We start from the raw sequence: 21,518 nt of genomic DNA on the forward strand, positions 1-21,518 counted from the left end.
TTAATAAAATCCTGTATGACCAAAATCCCAACTTTGACCCCTCTACGTCCGTCTTTTGATCATATGGGTCTTAATTTGTTTATTAGTGTATAATACACACTGGTTCCGTGCTGGAAATCAATTGAAAGTTGTGAAATTGGGTATCAAAGTGTAAAATTAAAAATCAGAAGGTTATACATTTATACCGTTTCTTATTTTCTTAAGAAAAATATTTCTCCAACAAGTTATAAAGTATTGATAACAAACGATAAATAACGAAGCTATAGGCATTTTCTTATTGCAAATATTTAGCAAAAACTAATTTTCTTCAGAAGATAAGACTTTGACGAAATGTTATGAAAATATAATTTTAGAAAAAAAAATAATCTTCTTATTTACTCACTTTTTTGTCGATAGGACTTAAATTCAACATCAGTTAGTTTTAGACGCTAATAAACAAAATAAGATCTATATAAGCAAAATCGATGTGTTCGATAATTTATATTTTTATGTATTTATATATTCTTTATTTGTTTTTAAGGTATTAATTAATCAGTGGCGCATAGTTTTTGGATTATCATCGATTATAACAATTGCGACTTATTTCATTTTCCAAATTTATGGTACTGCTGATATACAAAAGTGGAACAATTCATCAAGTACGTCAACAAGCAATGATGATGGTGATAATTCGATTGACGAAGAACAAAATCTTATGCTTAAAAAACCAAATGATGACAAAAACATTCCAAAAACGTATTAGTATTTATTATTTAATTACTAATTTTTTATTATTAATTTGTTATGGGCAATTTTGTGTAAAAGATAAACGGGTTTTTGAGTAAAACATATACAAAAAAGGGTAGACATTTTCGTTTTATGAAAAGTCGATAATAATTAGTTTTTTTGTTATTTATACAAAACGAAATTTTCTTCCAGAAGTTGAGTTTTTACTACAAGAAAATCGGTGTGAACTTGTTTCTTATTTTTTTAACTTTAAACATTTTAATTATGTCTGTTTGCATGCAATGTTTTAAAAATGTTTTGTAAATTTAAAATTGATTAAAATTATTTTGGGAGTTTTTATGTATTTCAACAAACTGATTAATATTAAACCAAACTACAGCTATGGTCAGTTTGCGCTCTATACATGATGTCTTTTGAACATATGTATTTCCAGTGAACTTTAAACACACAAATTACAAATTACGGTATACATTGTTAATTCTTAAGAGACAATCTTTAGGTGAACGATTTGTTTTCTAGTTTCAAAGCTCAATGAGGTTGTTTAAAGAAATGCAAAAAAAAATATATAAAAATTACATTAAAATGTTTTTTTAATTGATTAGTATAAATTATAAAAACTTCAAAATACAATGTTTGCTTTTAATTTTAGTTTTTGTAATTTTCCATATGAAACATACAATTGTCTTCTTTTTTAAAAACACGCACTATTTAGATAACAAACAGTGACGTCTTCTGATGTTTTGTAACACTGCGAGGTTTAATTTTGTACTCAAAAACATCAAAAGGGATTAACATCACATAATTAATAATTGTTTGATTATTAAATATTAATTGAAATTTGATTGCCAACTCAAAAACCCGCTTAAAATCACACTTTAGAGGTAAAATAACAAGAATATCAAAATTTATAATTTTTGTAACTTTATTTTCTAGAAAATATCACTTAAAAGAGCATGACAAAGTTTACTTTAGCATTTATCGTTTAGAAAGGATGGCCGTTAATGTATACCAAAAAATACGTAATTTTTTACAGACAATGCGTAATACACAGTTTAACGAATGCGCTATAAGTCTTACGATATATTAATTTTGTACTCTAAAGGGAAACGAAATATAAAAGTAATTCATATTTGTAAATAAGATCAATTGAATTTATTGTTCTTATGGAGAGCATCAAAAAAGATTAAACAAGTTAATGTTGTTAATAAAACAGCATGTATCTCTATAATTGACATTTATACATAAGGAAATTAAAACTCCATTTTGCTCGTTTAAATTTTGTATTTTTTTATTATTTCATAGATAGTGTATATGTATGTTAGACCGACTCCCAAAAATTGTGCTTGAGTTACCCCCCTCAAAATATTTTCTGTTAAGTGCTGTCCATTTATGAGCTGGACATGTTTGAAAAAAATTTATTTTTTTGAAAGGGTTTTTGAAGCCAAGTCTAGTGGTAAACAAAATTTGGAAAATTGTGCATTCATTTTATTTTTATTAGTGAAAAACCTAACAATTTTAAATACCTTGGAATATGAAAACTATGTGCAAAAGGTTACTTCATTGGACGTCGCTTCTAAATCCCTTTTAAACGTTACCCCACATTGAATATTTAGTTTGAAATCAAAACAACAATTTACAAAAAATAGTTCCAAAATAATTTTTTTATTTTGTTCCAGCTCACGAACGGTCATCGCTAGACTTAAAATATTTTGCGAACCATCATAAAACAAAGCAAGATAAATTTTGTATAGTATATATTTTTTTGTGCCCATACCTACAATTAACAAATCCGGCTGCTATTTACACATGAAGTATATTTAACTTTCTATGATGTTTAAAACACACACGGGTATTACATTATGAATAATTCGGATGTTTCGATTAATCGAAACTTCCTCATTCATAGTAAAATTATAAAATTCAAGTTCTACACTATATATTACAATTATTTTCTTGTTATTTTAATGCTCTGTTTTTCTTTTAGTAAGGATTTCATATAAGAACTAAGAGCTATCATAGAGGGTTATAAACTATATTTGTTATATAAAAAATAGTGAAATTAATTTAAAACACTCAATGCAATGACATTACTGTTGTGTATGTAATAGTAAATTAACACATATGTATGTGTATTGAAAAATTTTAAACATATGTATATACACTGTAGGAAATATAATTCTGTATATAAGAGTATTATGGTTAAAAAATATTGTTTTGTCAAAATAGAGAAATTATTATCAAATAAATTTTAAAAAACCTTATTCTAAAATATTTGAATAAAACTGTGTATGACCAAAATGTTTATCTTTGACCCCTAAGTCCGGTAGTTCTTGACCCATAGAGCTGAAAATTTGTGTCTGTCCTATTATCTACTTGTTCTCACCTAGGTGCAAATTATATTCAAATAAATATTTTGATTTGGGTCACTATATACTATATTAATACATTTAAGACCAATATTAGGATAATTTATTATCCTATATTTTTATAGTGTATATAAACAGTTAACATTTTGTTTCTTAAAGCTCAGGTTATAGTATTTTTATTAAATACAGAAGTAACAGTGTTTAATTATTGTTTTTGCAGTAAATTCTATCACAAAAATTCATGCAAATAATTTTCATTAATAATTCCAGCCTAATAGGCTACCAAAAATTTATTCGATCCAATCATCTGGTACCCATGTTAGGGAGTTGTTATTTTCAATCAGGGCTATTAACTTAATCGTTTTTTATTACATAAGTTTCTATTTACTTAATTTCAATAATGAGTTGTTTTGTTTGCTTAATTTATACAATTTACATTATAAGTCATAATTTTAATAACGGATTTGTATTTAATTTTAAAGTAATATTAATAAAAATTTGTATGTTTCATTTTGCAAATAAATTAAAGTGCCAACATTCTAGCACAAAATAATTAGTTTATTGTCATGTTTTTTAATTATAAAATACGTATTTTACAGTAAAAACAAGTAAGAGTGCTATATTCAGCTGTGCCGAATCTTATATACCCTTCACCATAGTGTATATTAAACACATTAGTTTTATAAATTTTTTCCCGGCTACATTAATATTACACCAAAAGCAAAACAAAATGAACAACAACAACGCTAAACGAAATTAAAATCAAAATACGCAAGGCATCAAAACCCCAACAGACATCTAACTAAACATACATAACGAAAAACACAGAAAAACAAAATAAAAAACGCAATAAAACCAACCTACATCCAAATATACGACGAGAATTCACAAAACAAAAAAACCCAGCTGAATAAAACCATATACATACATCTACACACATGTGTACATCGTTTTCTAATATACAGTGTTGTTGTTGCTTATTTAACAAAGCATTTAAAAAATTTGACATTTTTTGATAAAATTTCCAGAGGTTGTCTCGGATTTTTGCTCATATCTCCGTTATTTACCGACCGATTTTGCTGATTTTAAATAGCGATCTTCTCGAAAGCATGTCTAACAGAATTATTGAAGATTCGGATCTCGCCGATATCTGGGGTTCTCTAAAAACTGATTTCAACGGAAAGATAGACACACAGACGGACATGGCTTAATCGACTCTCCGCTATCTATAAGGATCTAGAATATATATACTTTATAGGGTCGGAAAATTATATTATAGAAATTACAAAAGGAATGACAAACTTATATAAAAATAACAACGCAATGACGCCAACAGCATCCAAACATACAAAAAATACACAGCTGAATAAAACCAAATATATCTACACACGCACATTTACATCTTTATCCAATTCACAGTGTTGTTGTTGCTTTTTTAACAAAGCATTAAAAAAATGTGGCTTTTTTGATGAAATTTTCAGAGGTTGTCTCGGATTTTTGCTCATATCTCCGTTATTTATAGACCGATTTCGCTGATTTTAAATAGCGATCTTCTCGAAAGCATATCTAACTGAACTATTGAAGAAATGTTGCCACTGCGTCCTTCCGAATATGACCTATTTTTTTTTTATCAAATCTTCAACTTTGGGCGACATGTTCTAAAATCCCAAAACTGGGATCAGAAAACTGAAAGCAGTTTTGGAAACCTCAATATGTTTTCTATTTACTCCAAAAGTATTTTCCCAGCCCTGAAAGAAATGTGGACCCTATGGGCAAAAATGTAGAAAATCCCATTTTTGGGATTTTCATTCCTATTTTTGGGAATTGCGGGATGCCCTTTGACCTTTTCAATTTTTTTTTTTGCATTTTCTTATTTGAAATGACAAATTTAACAAGCCTTGAAAATTTCATTGAGTTTTGTTAATAAAGATTTTGTTATATATTACATATTTGTTAAATTTCTAAAACTATGATTTATATCAAAATTTTAATAGGGTCGCAGATAGCTACAACAATTTAGTCCATATTTATCCCTTAATATAATTTTTTAGTTAGATATGGAAATTCTCGACCCTTTACAAAAATTTCAAGCCAATATCTCAATTACATTCAAAAATATGTTCATTTAAACCTGTGTACTTTAATTTCATTATTTTCATATTTTAGTATTAAGTATGACACAACATACATTTGGTGTTGAATAAAATATTTGGACAATTTTTAAAAATTATTTAGTTAATTATTATATTAAAGACTATAACATTGTATATACAATAAAAAAATTATAATTTTATTATGAGCCACGCACAACAACACCTAAATCACCCCACACAAACCACCTTTCCCGCCCACCAGATGTATATTCCCCAAATCGATTTCCATTAATTTTATGTTTACTATTCAGTGCCATTAAAATATTGTTAACTCTTCGAAGCAACTCCTTGTCGATTCCAGTTGTTTTTGTAGAAATTTCAAAATTACGAAAAAACCTTCTCGCCGTATTACCGTCATTTGTACTACCGCAACTTGGAAGTGGTTTGTCGATGTTTAATGCCATCTGAACTTTAAATTCTTCTTGGATTCTGCTTTTCTCCGCAGCTCTCAGTTCCTTCAATTCTTCATTATTTTTTGTTGATTTAGTAAGATTTTCTGGCACACTTCTATATTTGAGGTCGTATGCTATGTGTAAAAAATAATCCAAAATTCGTATTCTGGCATGAAGTGGTGAAATTCCGAAAGACAGGACTTCTTCATTAATACTTCTGCTTTTGTTTATATTTGAGAATTGCGACTTTTTCTCATTACATATTGAGCATCTCCAGAAGGAAAAAGTTTCTGTTATGGCATTGCTGACCTTTCCATCAATCATTGTTAAGCTTAGCTGATATGATACGTTAATAGAGAATTCCTTTATTTTTATGCAAATGGGCTCCAGTGCATTTATTTTATCTTTTAAATATTCCACTAAATCTTTTGTTGTTTTCTTTGACTCCTTTATATATTCAAATCCAATGGGTCTACAAAAATTTTTTGAACCCGGAGTTGTAGTGATCCATATATCTTCAAATAAATTTCCGATGCTTGACGATGATAGATTAAGGGAATATGAACGAATTCGTAATGGCACTAATGATGACATAAATACAATTTTGTAGTCTACTAATGTCCGACTTCCACAAGCTTGTTTGTATTCTGGAAGTGCTGATAAACCGTCACGTTCCCACTTCTGAAAATTCTGACACAATTCTTGATGCTGTGTTTTTGAGCAAAGATAATATATCAATACAAGCTTCCACATCATTAACAGCAATAGGTGATGGTAGGATAGTTTGTTTTCTTTCCTGGATCGCCTTGTGTGATGGTAATATATTGTGTACTTCCACTTCCCACTTCTAAAATAAGCGCTATTGCTTCCTCTTCAGTAAAATTAGATTGTGATGTTGGAGTTGGTATACTTTCCACAATTCGCTTAAGTCGTTTTGGTGATGCATTAGGAAGAATAGTTGCAATATGTACGGCATCCATAGGTAGTCCATCCGTAGTAGTTTCCATCCAACTACAAAATTTTAATCGAAATTTCTCTTGATTTCCATCCAAATTTAGTTAAAAAATAGTTATAAATTTCTGAAAATTTAAGCATAATAGGACCTTTTAATTATAAGGATGCAAACAAATAGAAAATAGGTAAATATAAGATTTAAATATATTCTGTCATATTTAATACTAAAATATGAAAAATATGAAATTAAAGGATACAGGTTTAAATGAACATATTTTTGAATGTAATTGAGATATTGGCTTGAAAATTTTTGTAAAGAATCGAGAATTTCCATATCTAACTAAAAAAAGATATTAAGGGATAAATATGGACTAAATTGCTGTAGTTATCTGCGACCCTATTAAAATTTTGATATAAATCATAGTTTTAGAAATTTAAAAAATATGTAATATAAGACAAAATCTTTATTTATGAACAAAACTCAATGAAATTTTCAACGCTTGTTAAATTTGTCATTTCAAATAAGAAAATTAAAAAAATTGAAAAGGTCAAAGGGCATCCCGCGATTCCCATAAATGGAATTTTTTACATTTTTGCTCATAGGGTCCACATTTCTTTCAGGGCTGGGAAAATACTTTTGCAGTAATTAGAAAACATATTGAGGTTTCCAAAACTGCTTTCAGTTTTCTGATCCCAGCTTTGGGATTTTAGAATATGTCGCACAAAGTTAAAGTTTTGATAAAAAATAGGTCATATTCGGAAGGACACAGTGGCAACATTTTCAAAAAATAGGACAAGTTTTTTACGCCAAAGCGTTCTGCGTAAAGATACCTTTTTAGAAAACTATAAAATTGTTATATGTTTTTATACCCTTCACCTTCGTGAGAAGGGTATATATAAGTTTGTCATTCCGTTTGTAATTCCTATAATATAATTTTCCGACCCTATAAAGTATATATATTCTGGATCCTTATAGATAGCGGAGTCGATTAAGCATGTCCGTCTGTCTGTCCGTCTGTCTGTTGAAATCAGTTTTTAGAGGACCCCAGATATCGGCTATATCCGAATCTTCAATAATTCTATTAGACATTATTGAACTTACTTGTTTTAAAATGAATATAGCAATCGTTTCTAAATATGTTTATGTATGAAAATTTTATGAAAAATTTTGTTCATTCCAAATCTAAGACTTGACAAATAAATATCTGAATTTCTTTTATTAAATAATGTAAATACTTGAAGTCAATAGTTATGGGCGAAAATAAAGAATTGGCAAACGGTATTCCTCAATTTAACGGTTGTGGGTATGATAATTGGCAATTCAGAGTCAAGATTCATTTGGATTCTTTGAATATATTGGACGAAGGGCAGAATTTTTTAAACGTGATAAGAAGGCCAAAGATCGTTTGGTAAGCTACATTCATGCTGATTGTTTAAGTTATGTTCGAGACAAGGTAACCGCTAAGGAAATGTGGTCAAATTTGGAATCGGCTTTTGCTCAAAAATCTATTACAACCCAATTGCTATTAAGAAGACAATTATCCACACTTCGTATGAAGCCTGGGGATTCCATAAAATTACATTTGGAACAATTTGAACATATAATAAGACAACTTAAGATTTCTGGAGCAAATTTAGAGGATGCTGATTTAATTACTCAAATTTTTTTGCCATTGCCTGAAAAATTCGATCCCTTAGTGACGGCGTTGCAAATCATCGATGACAACAAACTTACATTTGGATTCATAAAAGAAAGATTGATAGCTGAAGAAATTAAACTTAATGATCGTGTTGAAGCTGAAGTTGGAGAAAAGACAGCATTTGCAAATAAAAAACATTTTAAGAAAAAGTTTAACGGTAAGTGTTACAAATGTAATAAATTCGGTCATCAAGCCAAAGATTGCAAGACTCGAGAAGCTCGTGCTGCCGATAAAAGATTTTGTTTTATGGCTGGTACTAGTGCAAATCGAAATAATGGAGACTCAAAAGTAAGATTCATATTAGATTCTGGAGCTAGCGATCATCTGGTCAATGAAAGTTGGTATATTTCTGAACTAAAGAAACTGGATGTTCCTATTGAAATCAATATTGCCAAAGACCATATATCTGTATTAGCTAAAGCAAGTGGTCAGATACATTGTAAAATGGATTCCGAGTATGATATTGAAATAAAGGAGGTTCTATATGCACCAGATCTAAGAGATAATCTTATGTCAGTACGAAAATTAACAAAAGCTGGTGCTCAAGTGAAGTTTGTTGACAATCGTGCATTAATTATGAAAGATAAAGAAGTGATTGGTACTCGCTAATAGTTTCCGTGATTTCCAGAAGTGTGCCAGTAGTACTAAATCCTTTCCTAAAACCTGATTGATGTGGATGAATCAAACTACAACTATTTAGATGATGTAACATTTCCTTAGTTAAAGTTAGGATTCCTTAGTTAAAAGCAACATGATACCAAATCTGAAAAACAAAGTTGAAATTATTGGCTTTTGTGATGTTTGCGTTGAAGCAAAACATTCTCGTGATCCTTTCAATGGTACTCGAAATAAAGCAACACGAATATTGGAACGTATTCATACGGATGTCTGTGGACCGATAGATCCCCTAGCAATGGATGGTTCTCGTTACATTGTTTCATTTATTGATGATTTCAGTCATTTTTCTGTCATTTATCTTATAGAAAAGAAATCTCAAGTTTTTAAGTCATTTAAAGAATATGAAGCCATGGTAACAGCAATGTTGGGATCCAAAATATCAAAAATTACTTCTGATCAGGGCCGTGAATACCTTTCAAAAGAGCAGAAAGATTGGTATAAGGAAAAGGGTATTCAAATTGAAACCACAATATCATATAATCCTCAGCAGAATGGTGTCGCTGAGCGATTCAACCGCACGTTAATGGATAAGGTAAGAGTCATGCTTTTTGAATCGAATATGCCGAAAAACATGTGGCATGAAGGTGCCCTAAATGCAACATACACGATAAATCGATGCCCAACAAGTTCACTACAAAACTTTAAAATACCTGCTGAAATATGGTTTGGAAAGAAACCTGATTTGTCAAAATTGCGTATATTTGGGTGTAAGGCGTATGCGTGGATCCCAAGTCAATTAAGAAGGAAACTCGATCCTAAAAATCGTAAAACGGTGATGATTGGTTACACTAATAATGGATACCGACTTTGGGATATGAAGAAAAAAAAAAGTTATAACCTCACGCGATATTAAATTTGATGAATCGTGTTTTCCTTTTAAAGATAATATCAAGCAACGGGAAAAGAGTGTGATTGTAATCCATCAGCAAGAGGGGAGTAGTGATGATGAAAACGGTGCTATGGCTCAGTCGCTTATAGAAGATAATCTTGATGAAAACAATATTGCGGCTGAAGTAATTGCTGAAGGCGAATGTAATGGTGGAAATTGTGATTTGGCAGAACCAAATAGTGAAGAAGTTGATTCCAGCATTTTAACAGACGATGATGACGATGTGGTGGAAATTCAAGATTCGGTTTCTAATGAAGTTTCCACTGCGCTCCAATCGCAAGAAGAAAACAGTGTTGAATCTGTTCGGCGGAGCGGTCGGGAGCGCAAATTTCCAAGTAAGTTATTTGATTATATAACTGGTTTGCAAGCAGATTCTGCTGTTAATGTTTTTAAGGCTGTTCCTGAAAAATATGCCGAAATATTTGGAAGACCTGATACTGAAGAGTGGAAGGCTGCTATATCAGATGAACTGAAGTCAATGGATAACAATAACGTTTGGACAGTTATAAACAAGCCCAAGAACGTGATACTATTAAAGTCTAAATGGGTCTTTCGTATAAAGGAGGATCCTAATGGTAAACCATCAAGATACAAAGCTCGTCTTGTGGCGAAAGGATTTCTACAAAAGTATGGAGTCGATTATAACGAGACATATGCCTCAGTAGCCAAGCTGACTACAATACGTGTTGTACTTGCTGTTGGAATGTACAGAGGTTATTATTTCCATCAATTAGATGTTAAAACCGCTTTCCTACATGGACATTTAAATGAAAATATATACCTGGAACCACCTGAAGGTGTTCAATTAGGAGAGGGAATGGTACTTGATCTAAAAAAATCATTATATGGTCTCAAACAGGCCCCACGTAGCTGGCACAGCAAGTTTAATGAGTTTTTACTGTCGTTGGGATTTCAAAGATCGAATAGAGATTATTGTCTGTATACAAAATTTGATAAAGATACAGTACTAAGAGTGGTTCTATATGTAGATGACTTACTGATTGCGGGAAACCAAGAAAAATCCATTGAAAAACTAAAAAGAGATCTATCAACCAAATTTGAAATGAGTGACTGTGTGAACGTTAAACTATTTTCTTGGAATAAAAATTGAATTTCATGAAGGAAAAATAAAATTATCTCAAGAATCAAGTATTGAAAAAGTCTTAACAAAGTTTGGAATGGCTGATTGCAATCTAGTAAAAACACCAATGGAAAAATGACTTCAATTGTTACCTGGAAATAAAATAAATGAGAAAATTAATGAACCATATCGTGAGTTACTTGGCAGTTTGATGTACACAATGCTCAGTTGTAGGCCTGATATATGTTTTTGTGTGGCGTATATGGGACGATTTCAAGAAAATCCAATTGAAACACATTGGCAACATCTTAAAAGAATCGTACGTTATAATACATTATATACAAAGAATACGTTATATACAAAGAATATGAAACTAGTTTATTCCCCAAATAATGAAATTCCCATACTTGGATTTTCCGATGCTGATTGGGCAAATGATATAAAGGATCGAAAATCAGTTAGTGAATACCTGTTCAAAGTTTATGGTTGTTGTGTGTCATGGTCTTCAAAGAAACAACAAACAGTGGCAACTTCATCAAGCGAAGCAGAGTATATAGCATTAAGTGCAGCAGTTTCAGAAGCCTTATGGTTACGTGGTTTGATGCAAGATTTACAAGAAATTAAAAATAAAACTGTCACAATATATGAAGACAATAAAGGGTGCATCGGTATGGCTAATACTTCTGAAATCAAAAGAGCTAAACATATAGATGTAAAACATCATTTCATTCGTGATAGTGTTGCTAAAGGATATGTAAAAATTGAGTCCATACGGTCAAAAGATCAAGAAGCTGATATGTTTACAAAGGCCTTAGATATTAAGCGTTTTAGTGAACTTCGGTCTAAACTAGGAGTCAACGATTGAGTGAGGGTATTGAACTTACTTGTTTTAAAATGAATATAGCAATCGTTTCTAAATATGTTTATGTATGAAAATTTTGTTCATTCCAAATCTAAGACTTGACAAATAATATCTGAATTTCTTTTATTAAATAATATAAATACTTGAAGTCAATAGACATGCTTTCGAGAAGATCGCTATTTAAAATCAGCAAAATCGGTCTGTAAATAACGGAGATATGAGCAAAAATCCGAGACAACCTCTGAAAATTTCATCAAAAAATGTCAACAACAACACTATATAGAAAAAGATGTACACGTATGTGTGGAGATGTATATGGTTTTATTCAGCAGCAAAAAAATATGATTTGCATTTTTTGTTAAAATAAAATAATTTTCCCTTTTGTTTTGCAAATATATTTTTTAATGAATAGAAGAAAGTATTTAAAACGTTTTCAATTATATGAGAGTAGATTGTGAGTTAATGTACAATAATTTATATGCGAATAATGTAAGTTTGAAATTTAAAACTAACACAAATTTTTTCCAAGTGCTTTTTAAAACAAAAAAAAAAAACGATAAACAAAAATAAAATCTACGTCTCGTCAATGTTTACCAGCAATGAATACGAAAGTGTTGTTGTTGTTTTACTCCTGCTTGTATACTGTTAAGAACAACAACAACGTATTGCAAGTGTTAAGCGCATATACAGTGTCTCTCATAAGTATTCGAATTTAAGTATAATGTGAAAAGAAACCAAATTTAATAACATATTTTATATGCAAAATTAATAAATTAATTTGTTAAATTCACTAGACAGTCCTTAGCTTTGATATCACGCTTTTTAAAACTTTAAAAATTCACATTGACTTAAATTAATTTAGCTTTATTTAAAAAAGGTCCAAAGTATACGAATTTTTTCTGTATTTCATATTTAACTATATTATACGAAACACAAAAATTAGAATCGAATGTTTTTTTTTGCTAAAAATTGTTTTAAGGGGTAAATATCAACCGAATCGATATAATTTTTGACCATTTGGTTCACAATTTTGGGGCATTTGTACCATCTTTTTATGTAATATCATTAAAATGGCGATTTTTGGCAATATTTGTATTTTTTCTCCTTTTTCCCAGAGATAAAACCAAAATTTGTTATTGGGATTTAATATATCCCTTGGGGTGTCCAAAAATAATATTTTTTGTTACAAGAATCCGTATTTAAGCCTTCCAGGATATATTATTGGAATCATTCATCTATCGCTAATTCAATTTATTAGAACTCAAGTCCGTTTTTTTAATACTAGGGTCAAAAATTTTCGGGGAAACTTGTCTTCTATACATTGTTTTAGATATCAGCTGTTATACATTTTAAGTTTTCAATATATTGTGGAAGTGTACAACTCCAAAACATACCTCGCAGAAACGCCATTCAATATAGTGGAATCATTCTTTTTATAACCAATGGCCTCTAGGCTGAATGTCACCATATCATTATGGTCTAACTCAAAAATATTGATATCTGTTTAAATATTATCTACTATGACCAAAATAAGCCCAAAATTTTTTACATACAGTGTTGTTGTAATGGGCAACATAATCGTGAATGTTATGAGTAGTAAAAGTTGAAATCTACTGTATAGGATGACGTTTTGTTAAGGCATGTTTTGGAGTTGTACACCGCTACGATGTCTTGAAAATTTAAAATATATTAATGCTAATATCTAATATTAATGCTAATATCTATTTTGGGCTTATCAAAATAAGCCCAAAATTTTTTACATACAGTGTTGTTGTAATGGGCAACATAATCGTGAATGTTATGAGTAGTAAAAGTTGAAATCTACTGTATAGGATGACGTTTTGTTAAGGCATGTTTTGGAGTTGTACACCGCTACGATGTCTTGAAAATTTAAAATATATTAATGCTAATATCTATAATTATATATACTAGTAGGATTATTTAAAGATTTCAGTTCCTTATTTTTCATATGGAGGTAGGGTCAATTAAGGCCCGATCCACATAAAATTCGGTTAAGAGATTTTATCTAGCAAGGAACTTAATTGAGTCGAATTTAATTTTTATACTCGTATTTTTAAGCGAGTAATGGGCCTTAAAGTATTTTTCTGGTGAGGACCTTATGTGGGGGTAGGGTCAATTAAGGCCTGTTCCACATAAAATTTGGTAAGGAGATTTTGGCTTGTGAAAAACTTTCTTCTCTGAAATTTCTCTCTATACTCGTATTTTTAAGGCAGTAATGAGCGTTAAAGTAATTTTATGGAGGGGATTTTATATTAATCAATTATAGACCGATTAAAATAAAATTTGGTGGAAAGGTTTTGGTGCCTAAGATAGGCACTCATGTCAAATTTCCTCGCTATATTCGTATTTTTACGCCCATAATTATCGTTAAAGTCGTTTTCTGAAGGGGACCTTAATGGCGGGTAGGGTCAATTATGGATGAATCCACATAAAATTTGGCAAATTTTTACTTGTATAAATCTTATTTCTGCGTAATTTCATTGCTATAATCCCATTTTTAAGCCAGTAATGAGTATTAAAGAAATTTTATGGAGGACCTTATATGAGGGGTAGGGTCAATTATGGACCGATCCACATAAAATTTGGTAGAGATATTTTGCCTCGTATAAATCTGTCTTTTGTGAAATTTCATCGCTATTCTCGCATTTTGAAACCAGTAATAGGCGTTAAAGTAATTTTATGAAAGGGACCTGAAATGGGGGGGTAGAGTCAACTATGAACCGATCCACATAAAATTTCGTAGAGAGGTTTTGGCTAGTAAGACACTTACTTGTATCGTTTGTTTAAGCCAGTAATGAGCATTAAAGTCATTTTCTAAAGGGAACGTTATATGGAGGGTAGGGTCAATTATGGACCGATCTACATAAAATTTGGTGGAGAGATATTGGCCTACTTTATACTTATGGGTGTTAAATTTAATCGAAATAATCATATTTTTAAATCACTAATCAGCATTAGAATAATTTTCTAAAGGGGACTTTATATAGGGCGTAGGTCCAATTATGGTCCTATGTCCGCCATAATTTTGAATTTAATTACGGAAGTCAAAAAACTGACTTGTACAAAATTTTGTAAACAACGAATTTGTGAAAGTTTAAAGCTTTTTACCCATTATTCCGGGAGGTACATTTGTACGGAGGCTATGTGCAATCGTTGACCGATTTTACCCATTTTTGCCAAACATTTCTGATTAATAAAGAATATTTTGGGAAAATTTAGCTAGATCGTCTTAGAATCATACGAGGTCCCAGAATATATATACTTTATGGGGTCTTTGAGCAATATTTCGATGTGTTACACACGGAATGACAAAATCAATATACCCCCCATCTTTTTTGATGGTATACCTACCATCAAATATCAAATAATTATAAGTCCTGGTTGTCAAGCAAAAAAGGTAAGTGATATAGCAAAAGACCATCCCAATAAAACACATAATAAAACTTATCACAAAGAAAGGAAATTGTAAATATGTCAACTATCAACACTAATGTTAAGAAGAATTGCTAAGAATTGAATGGGAAAACAGGCGAAATTCAAGTGGCAATTAGTTACAACACCGCACAGTGGTATAGGACAAAAAAAGAGGGAAATAATTCGGTAACTTCTAAACGGTTAATTCAATTTAATGAAATTCGGTATGCACAAAGAGGAGGTGTTGCCAAGTTTAGGTTTTGAATTTGGACCTTATAGGCCAACCAGGGCCAACCGGCGGGGGTCCTCAAATTGGGACACCTCGGCTATGTTAAATTTTTAAAACGATCATATTTCTTCATTTGAGTTCCGATTTAAACCTCCTCATCGAGCACTATAAGAATTTTTGAGAATTTTTGCTCAAAATTGAATTTTCCATAAAAAATAGGGTTTTTTCGTAAGGGTAAAAAGTTTTTAAAAAGATGTATTTAGAATTTATACTTTTTGGAAAACTGACTTTACATAAAATACGATAAATGAAACAAAACCTAAAAATTTTTCATACCGAGGGGACCAGGTCCATCCGAAAAAACCCTATTTTTTATGGAAAATTCAATTTTGAGCAAAAATTCTCAAAAATTCTTATAGTGCTCGATGAGGAGGTTTAAATCGGAACTCAAATAAAGAAATAGAATCGTTTTAAAAATTTGAGGGCCCCCCGCCGGGCCCCTGGTTGTCCTATAAGGTCCAAATTTAAAACCAAAACTCGTCAACACCTCCTCTTTGTGCATACCGAATTTCATTAAAATCGGATTAACCGTTTAGAAGTTACCAAATTATTTTACAAGGAGATTTAGGTTCCTATAAAATATGTTTGTGCCGAATTCCACCACTATAGATGCTTCCTTTAGCCAGTTATGACCGTGAATGTTTTTTCTGAAAGGAACTTTATATGGCGGGCAATCCTCATAAAATTACAAAGAGATTTAAAATTCTATAAAACATGTTTATGCCGAATTTCACCGATATATAAGCTTCCATAAAAGTTCTGAGCGTTAAAGATATTTTCTGAAGAGGACCTTATATGGCAAGTAGGGTCAATTATGGGCCGATCCTTGTAAAATTTTACATAAATTATACTTATTTGCTTCCTTTAGCCAGTTATTAAGTCATTTTCTGAAGGGGACTATATATGGGGGCTAGGCGAAATCGACCAATATGGCCCATTTTTAATACCGAACAACCTGCATTGAATTAAAATATCTTCTTCTTTTTTCTAAATTCCCCATTATACACCAACTGAATGCGCGTATACTTCTAATTTTAAATAAGAATATATATATTTCATAACATAGTCAAACTAACTTATCAGGTACCACATTTATTTATTATTATTATTATTATTATTATTTATTTATGTCTCAAACTAATAGAAATCTAGTGATCTGGTTTATTCTTTGCCCTCAATATGTGGACCAGATTTATTCAAAATTTAACATTTTGAAAGAATTTGTAAGCTATATGCTATAGGAATGGATAATGGTTTCTTTGGGACATTTTAAGGTTATCTAAAAATGTATATAGGTTTTTCTGCCTACCCCATTTATATGTGTTCTTGATTAAAACAACAAAACCCTTCTTGTGCAGTTATTTTTTGGTGTGTTTCATCAGAGTTACACATATTTAAACTAGTGAATATACTTATTTCTTTTATTTGCAATATTTAAAAATAAAGGTATTTGTTCCCCTACTTCCTAAAATAAACATTTTTGGTCCTTCAAACCGGATAAAAACCTCCTTATAAATTTTTTCAAATATTTTATTTTTGAATATTGCAAAACCCCCTTAACCCCAGTGTTCAAACCCCTAAATAAATGCAAGTTTAAGTGAAGTATTGTGTTAAAAAAGTGATCCAATAACCCCCTGGCTTAAGTGAAAAAAACCCATAACCCCAGTGTTTGGCTAAAAGTGGAAAATATAAAGTGTCTCGTGAAAAATTGCTGCAGTTCGTCCGATTACCCCTGGCTTAATTGTGAAATTTGGAGTGGAATATTACCAAAAGTCATCAACATATACAACAAAGTATCCCCAACATCATCAACAAAGAAAGTAACCCAGTTTGGAGTCAAAGTATTATTTCGTATTTTTGAATTTGGTATCTTATTTTATCTGCATATCCCTAATAGAATATAATTGTTTGTGCAACAACAATTTTGTCCGTTAACTCATTTATATGCAACCCGTTACAAATCTCTGAAAAATAAAAAAAATCCCTTTTTATTAGCAATAAAATCCACAAGTGTTTAAAATAATTTGTTTATAACAGTTTCGATATTTTTTACATTTATGCTGTTGATCACAGAGTAGCTGACTTGTATCAACATAAAAGCTCACAGTGATCATTACTCGTTACTTTATCTCACTCAGAGAGAGATATTAATACTTACCACAGTTACATATTTGTTCGAACTGTTAACTACCCATTAAAGAGACACTGATAGCTCATTAATTTTGCAACTCTTATATAATTATTTAGTCACCCTACAAAAATTAAATCGGTCTAATCTGAACAATACATTAAAGGTAAACAATTAAAAATTTGTGAATAATTTGCCACTTCCTCTCAACTGCAAAAAAAAACAATTTTATATTTGCGGATATTTTGTAAAAAATTTCATAAAATTTTTAAAGAAAAAATAATTTTTTATAAAGTTTATTTAAAACCCAATAACTAAAACAAAATTAATAAAAAAGCAAAAGCAATATTTCGATGCTTTTGTCATTTCTCGTTGTTAAGAAACCCAAACTCGTTTTTTAAATAAAAGTTTTTAAAAATTCGCATACAAAATGTCGGTTTTAGATGAATTTATTCAATCCTCTGATAAAGTTGTTGAATTTGAGGCCTTTTTCTCTGGCATCCCAGTTGCCAATCATACAATTCACACCCTCGATATACATAAGGATGAGATTTTAAGATACTGGTCAGATTTTAGAGCAGCTTATGATAAAATTTTTTAAATTATAATACAGTTGAGGAAAATATTGATGTCGAAACCCTGAAAGGAAGATTTTTTAAAACTTTTGATTCCCATGTTCGAGCTCTGTCTAAGGCTAATGAGATTTTAGATTCCCTCAGAAACCAAAATACCCCTGCTATCACAACCCCTACACTTTCAATTGATAATAACCCAAACATATCTTTTCCCCCTTGTGATACGCAAACCTTTTATGGAGATTATGTCTCTTGGCCATCCTTCCGTGACATGTTTACGGCCCTTTACATTAACAACTCCCGATTGTCCCCTGTTGAAAAGCTATTTCACTTATTAAAGAAGACAGAGGGAGAACCCCATGATATTTTAAAGAATTGTCCACTCACGAATAATGGATTCGAGATGGCGTGGAAGAATCTAGTCGAACGATATGAAAACTCTTGTATTCTTGTAAATTCACAATTGAAAACTCTATTTAACTTACTAAACAACCCTATTAGTAATGAATCGGGTCGCTGCATAAAACAACTCCAACAATCGATCAACGATTGTATAAAAAATCTTTCGCTTATCTTATCTTTGTTTTTATTTGTGCAAAATGTCTTCCTGATATAAGCTTACATTTATGGCAACAACACTTAGTGAATAGTAAAGAACTACCCACTTGGCAGAAAATGGATAGCTTTCAAACTTCTAGATATCAATCCCTTGAAGGTTTCGCGGATATACGAACTACTTCCTCTGATTCTTAAAGCAACTACAAGAAATATATTCCGAAGAAACAGATTCCCAATAATACTAAAAAAGTTAATACATTTCAAACAAAAGTTAAAACAGATAAGCCTCTAAAATGTCCACTTTGTCAAGAACCCCATCCCTTAAGGTTTTGTCCCACTTTCTTATCAATGTCAGTAGAAGATCGTTATTCTTTGGTAAAGAAGCAAAGGCGGTGTACTAACTGTCTAGCAGCCTCACATGATCATAAATCTTGTAAAAGTCAATTTAGATGTTCATTCTGTAAACAGAAACACCACTCCCTCTTACACCGTTCCGAGAATCAACCCATACCACAAATAGCTAATACTAGACCCTTTAATGATCATTCAATGAACAATAATAATAATAGTAATAATAATCGCGATTCACACCCCTCACAAACAGATAGCAATCCTATTGATAACGCCACAACTTCAGCTGCTGCTGCAGTAGCAAGATCTCGTCAAGCATATTCAACCCAACTACAGTCCACAACACATAACTCTGTTATCCTTGGAACAGCTTTAGTTGATGTTCTTATTGAGCTCTTATTGACTCAGCCTCAGAAGCCACCTTTATCTCCAAAAAACTCCAAGCTTCCCTGGCAATCCCCACAAAAATTTCGCATACTACTATAACCGGTCTTAGCGGTTCTTTATCTGCTACTGCAACTCGAATTTGTACCATTACTATAAGTTCACCTCTAGAAAAACTCTTTAAAACTACAACTGATCCATCCGCCTTTGCGGATGGATCATCTCAGGAAAATTAAACTCTCCTGCTCCGCTTCTAAACTCTGTCTCATCATATATGAATCATATCGATTTAAATACACAACTAGCTAAATTCTGGGAACTTGAAGAAGTTTATGACAAACCAGCACAATCTAATGAAGATCTATTCTGCGAGAATTTATACAAAAATACAACGTTTAGAGACGAAAATGGTCGTTTCGTTGTTTCCCTGCCCTTTAAATCCGAATATTCCAATAATATTCCCCTTGGCAACTCTCGCAACTCTGCTTTATCCCAATTTCTCAGAAATGAGAGCAGACTCACGAATAACCCTAAATTAAAGTATGATTATGATAAAGTAATGGAAGAATATGCAATATTGCACCATATGATTCCCGTAAAACCCGAGTTATCTTCTCCCTCTAACTCTTCATACTATTTACCCCATCATTCTGTGCTCAAACCCGAATCTACAACTATTAAACTTCGTATTGTATTCAACGCCTCTAACCTCACCTCGTCAGGATTAAGTCTAAATGACGTATTATACCCCGGACCAGTTTTACAACAAGATTTAACTGTCCTTATAACCCGCTGGCGATTGTTCAAATACGCTTTTAATGTCGACATCGAGAAGATGTACAGGCAGATACTTGTTAATCCACAACACATCCTATTTCAAAGGATTTTATTCCGAAGTTCTCCTGAAGAAGAACCCCAAGATTTTGAGCTACAAACCGTAACATTTGGAGTTAACTGTGCTCCATATTTAGCCCTGAGAACTCTTATCGAACTTGTTGAATCCTGTAATAACGATTACCCCGAAATCTCTATCATACTCAAAGAGAATATGTATGTCGATGACGTATTAGCAGGATCCCATGACCTTTCTTTAGCCTTAAAATCTAGAGATAACCTAATCAAAATTTTGAACTCTGCAGGATTTCCTCTCCGTAAATGGATCTCGAATGAAAAATCTCTATTACAAGGCTTAGAACCCGAACATTTACTTATGTCTGATACACTATCGCTTGAAGACACAATAACAACTAAAACATTAGGACTCCGCTGGAATGCGAGTCAAGACTACTTCTACTTTAACATCAAAAATTAGCCAATCCGAAATAATATCTCCAAACGAACTGTCTTGTCTGATATTGCCAGGTTGTTTGACCCCGCAGGATGGCTTGTCCCAAAGATCATAGTCGCAAAAATGATAATGCAACAGATCTGGAAATATCAAATCGATTGGGATGAAACCCTCAAGCCAGACACTTTACGTAATTGGCTTTCGTTTTTAGACGACTACCCGAACATTAGAATGATAAAAATACCCCGATTTGTGAATTATAATCCATCATACACCACAGAGCTTCACGGAATTTGTGATGCTTCTGAAAAAGCATATGCTGCTACCCTTTATCTTCGTACTACAAGTGCAATTGGTCACGTCTCTACTCATTTACTCCTTGTCAAAATTAAAGTTGCCCCAGTAAAATTCGTTACTCTTCCCAGAAAAGAACTATGTGGTGCTGAATTGTTAGCCAAGTTGATTTCAACATTTCTGTCTCAAGTTAACCTTGACAAATGCGATCGACATCTCTGGACAGATTCAACTATTGTGCTATCATGGCTTAAAAAACACCCTTCACATTGGACTACATTTGTCGCCAATAGAATCACATCTATAATAGAAAAGGTTGGGAATGATAAATGGCGTCATGTTTCTTCTAAAGATAATCCTGCCGATTTATGATCTCGAGGACTTACTGCAAAAGATTTGATAGGTAACGATCTAT

At 31.5% G+C, this 21,518-nt stretch overlaps 2 protein-coding genes across 3 annotated transcripts in view; both read left to right on the plus strand.

Moving 5' to 3' along the window:
• Nucleotides 1-3,653, plus strand: part of LOC111689195 (sialin) — a 66,015-nt gene extending 62,362 nt beyond the window's left edge. For both annotated transcript variants that reach the window (XM_046950445.1, XM_046950845.1), the window contains one exon: nt 521-3,653. In XM_046950445.1, the coding sequence (XP_046806401.1) occupies nt 521-742 (222 nt within the window). In that variant the 3' untranslated portion in view covers nt 743-3,653. The remainder of the gene's footprint in view (nt 1-520) is intronic.
• Nucleotides 3,654-19,795: 16,142 nt separating this feature from the next.
• Nucleotides 19,796-20,833, plus strand: LOC124418555. The gene has a single exon (XM_046945218.1). It carries the CDS (start codon nt 19,796-19,798, stop codon nt 20,831-20,833), a length of 1,038 nt encoding a protein of 345 aa, XP_046801174.1.
• Nucleotides 20,834-21,518: the final 685 nt, after the last annotated feature.

Source organism: Lucilia cuprina, chromosome X (genome assembly GCF_022045245.1).
Source record: "Lucilia cuprina isolate Lc7/37 chromosome X, ASM2204524v1, whole genome shotgun sequence".
In the NCBI taxonomy this organism is placed as follows: domain Eukaryota; kingdom Metazoa; phylum Arthropoda; class Insecta; order Diptera; family Calliphoridae; genus Lucilia; species Lucilia cuprina.

Coding starts and splice junctions, on each gene's coding strand:
- LOC124418555 (XM_046945218.1), top strand. CDS start 19,796: ATGAATCATATCGATTTAAATACACAACTAGCTAAATTCTGGGAACTT.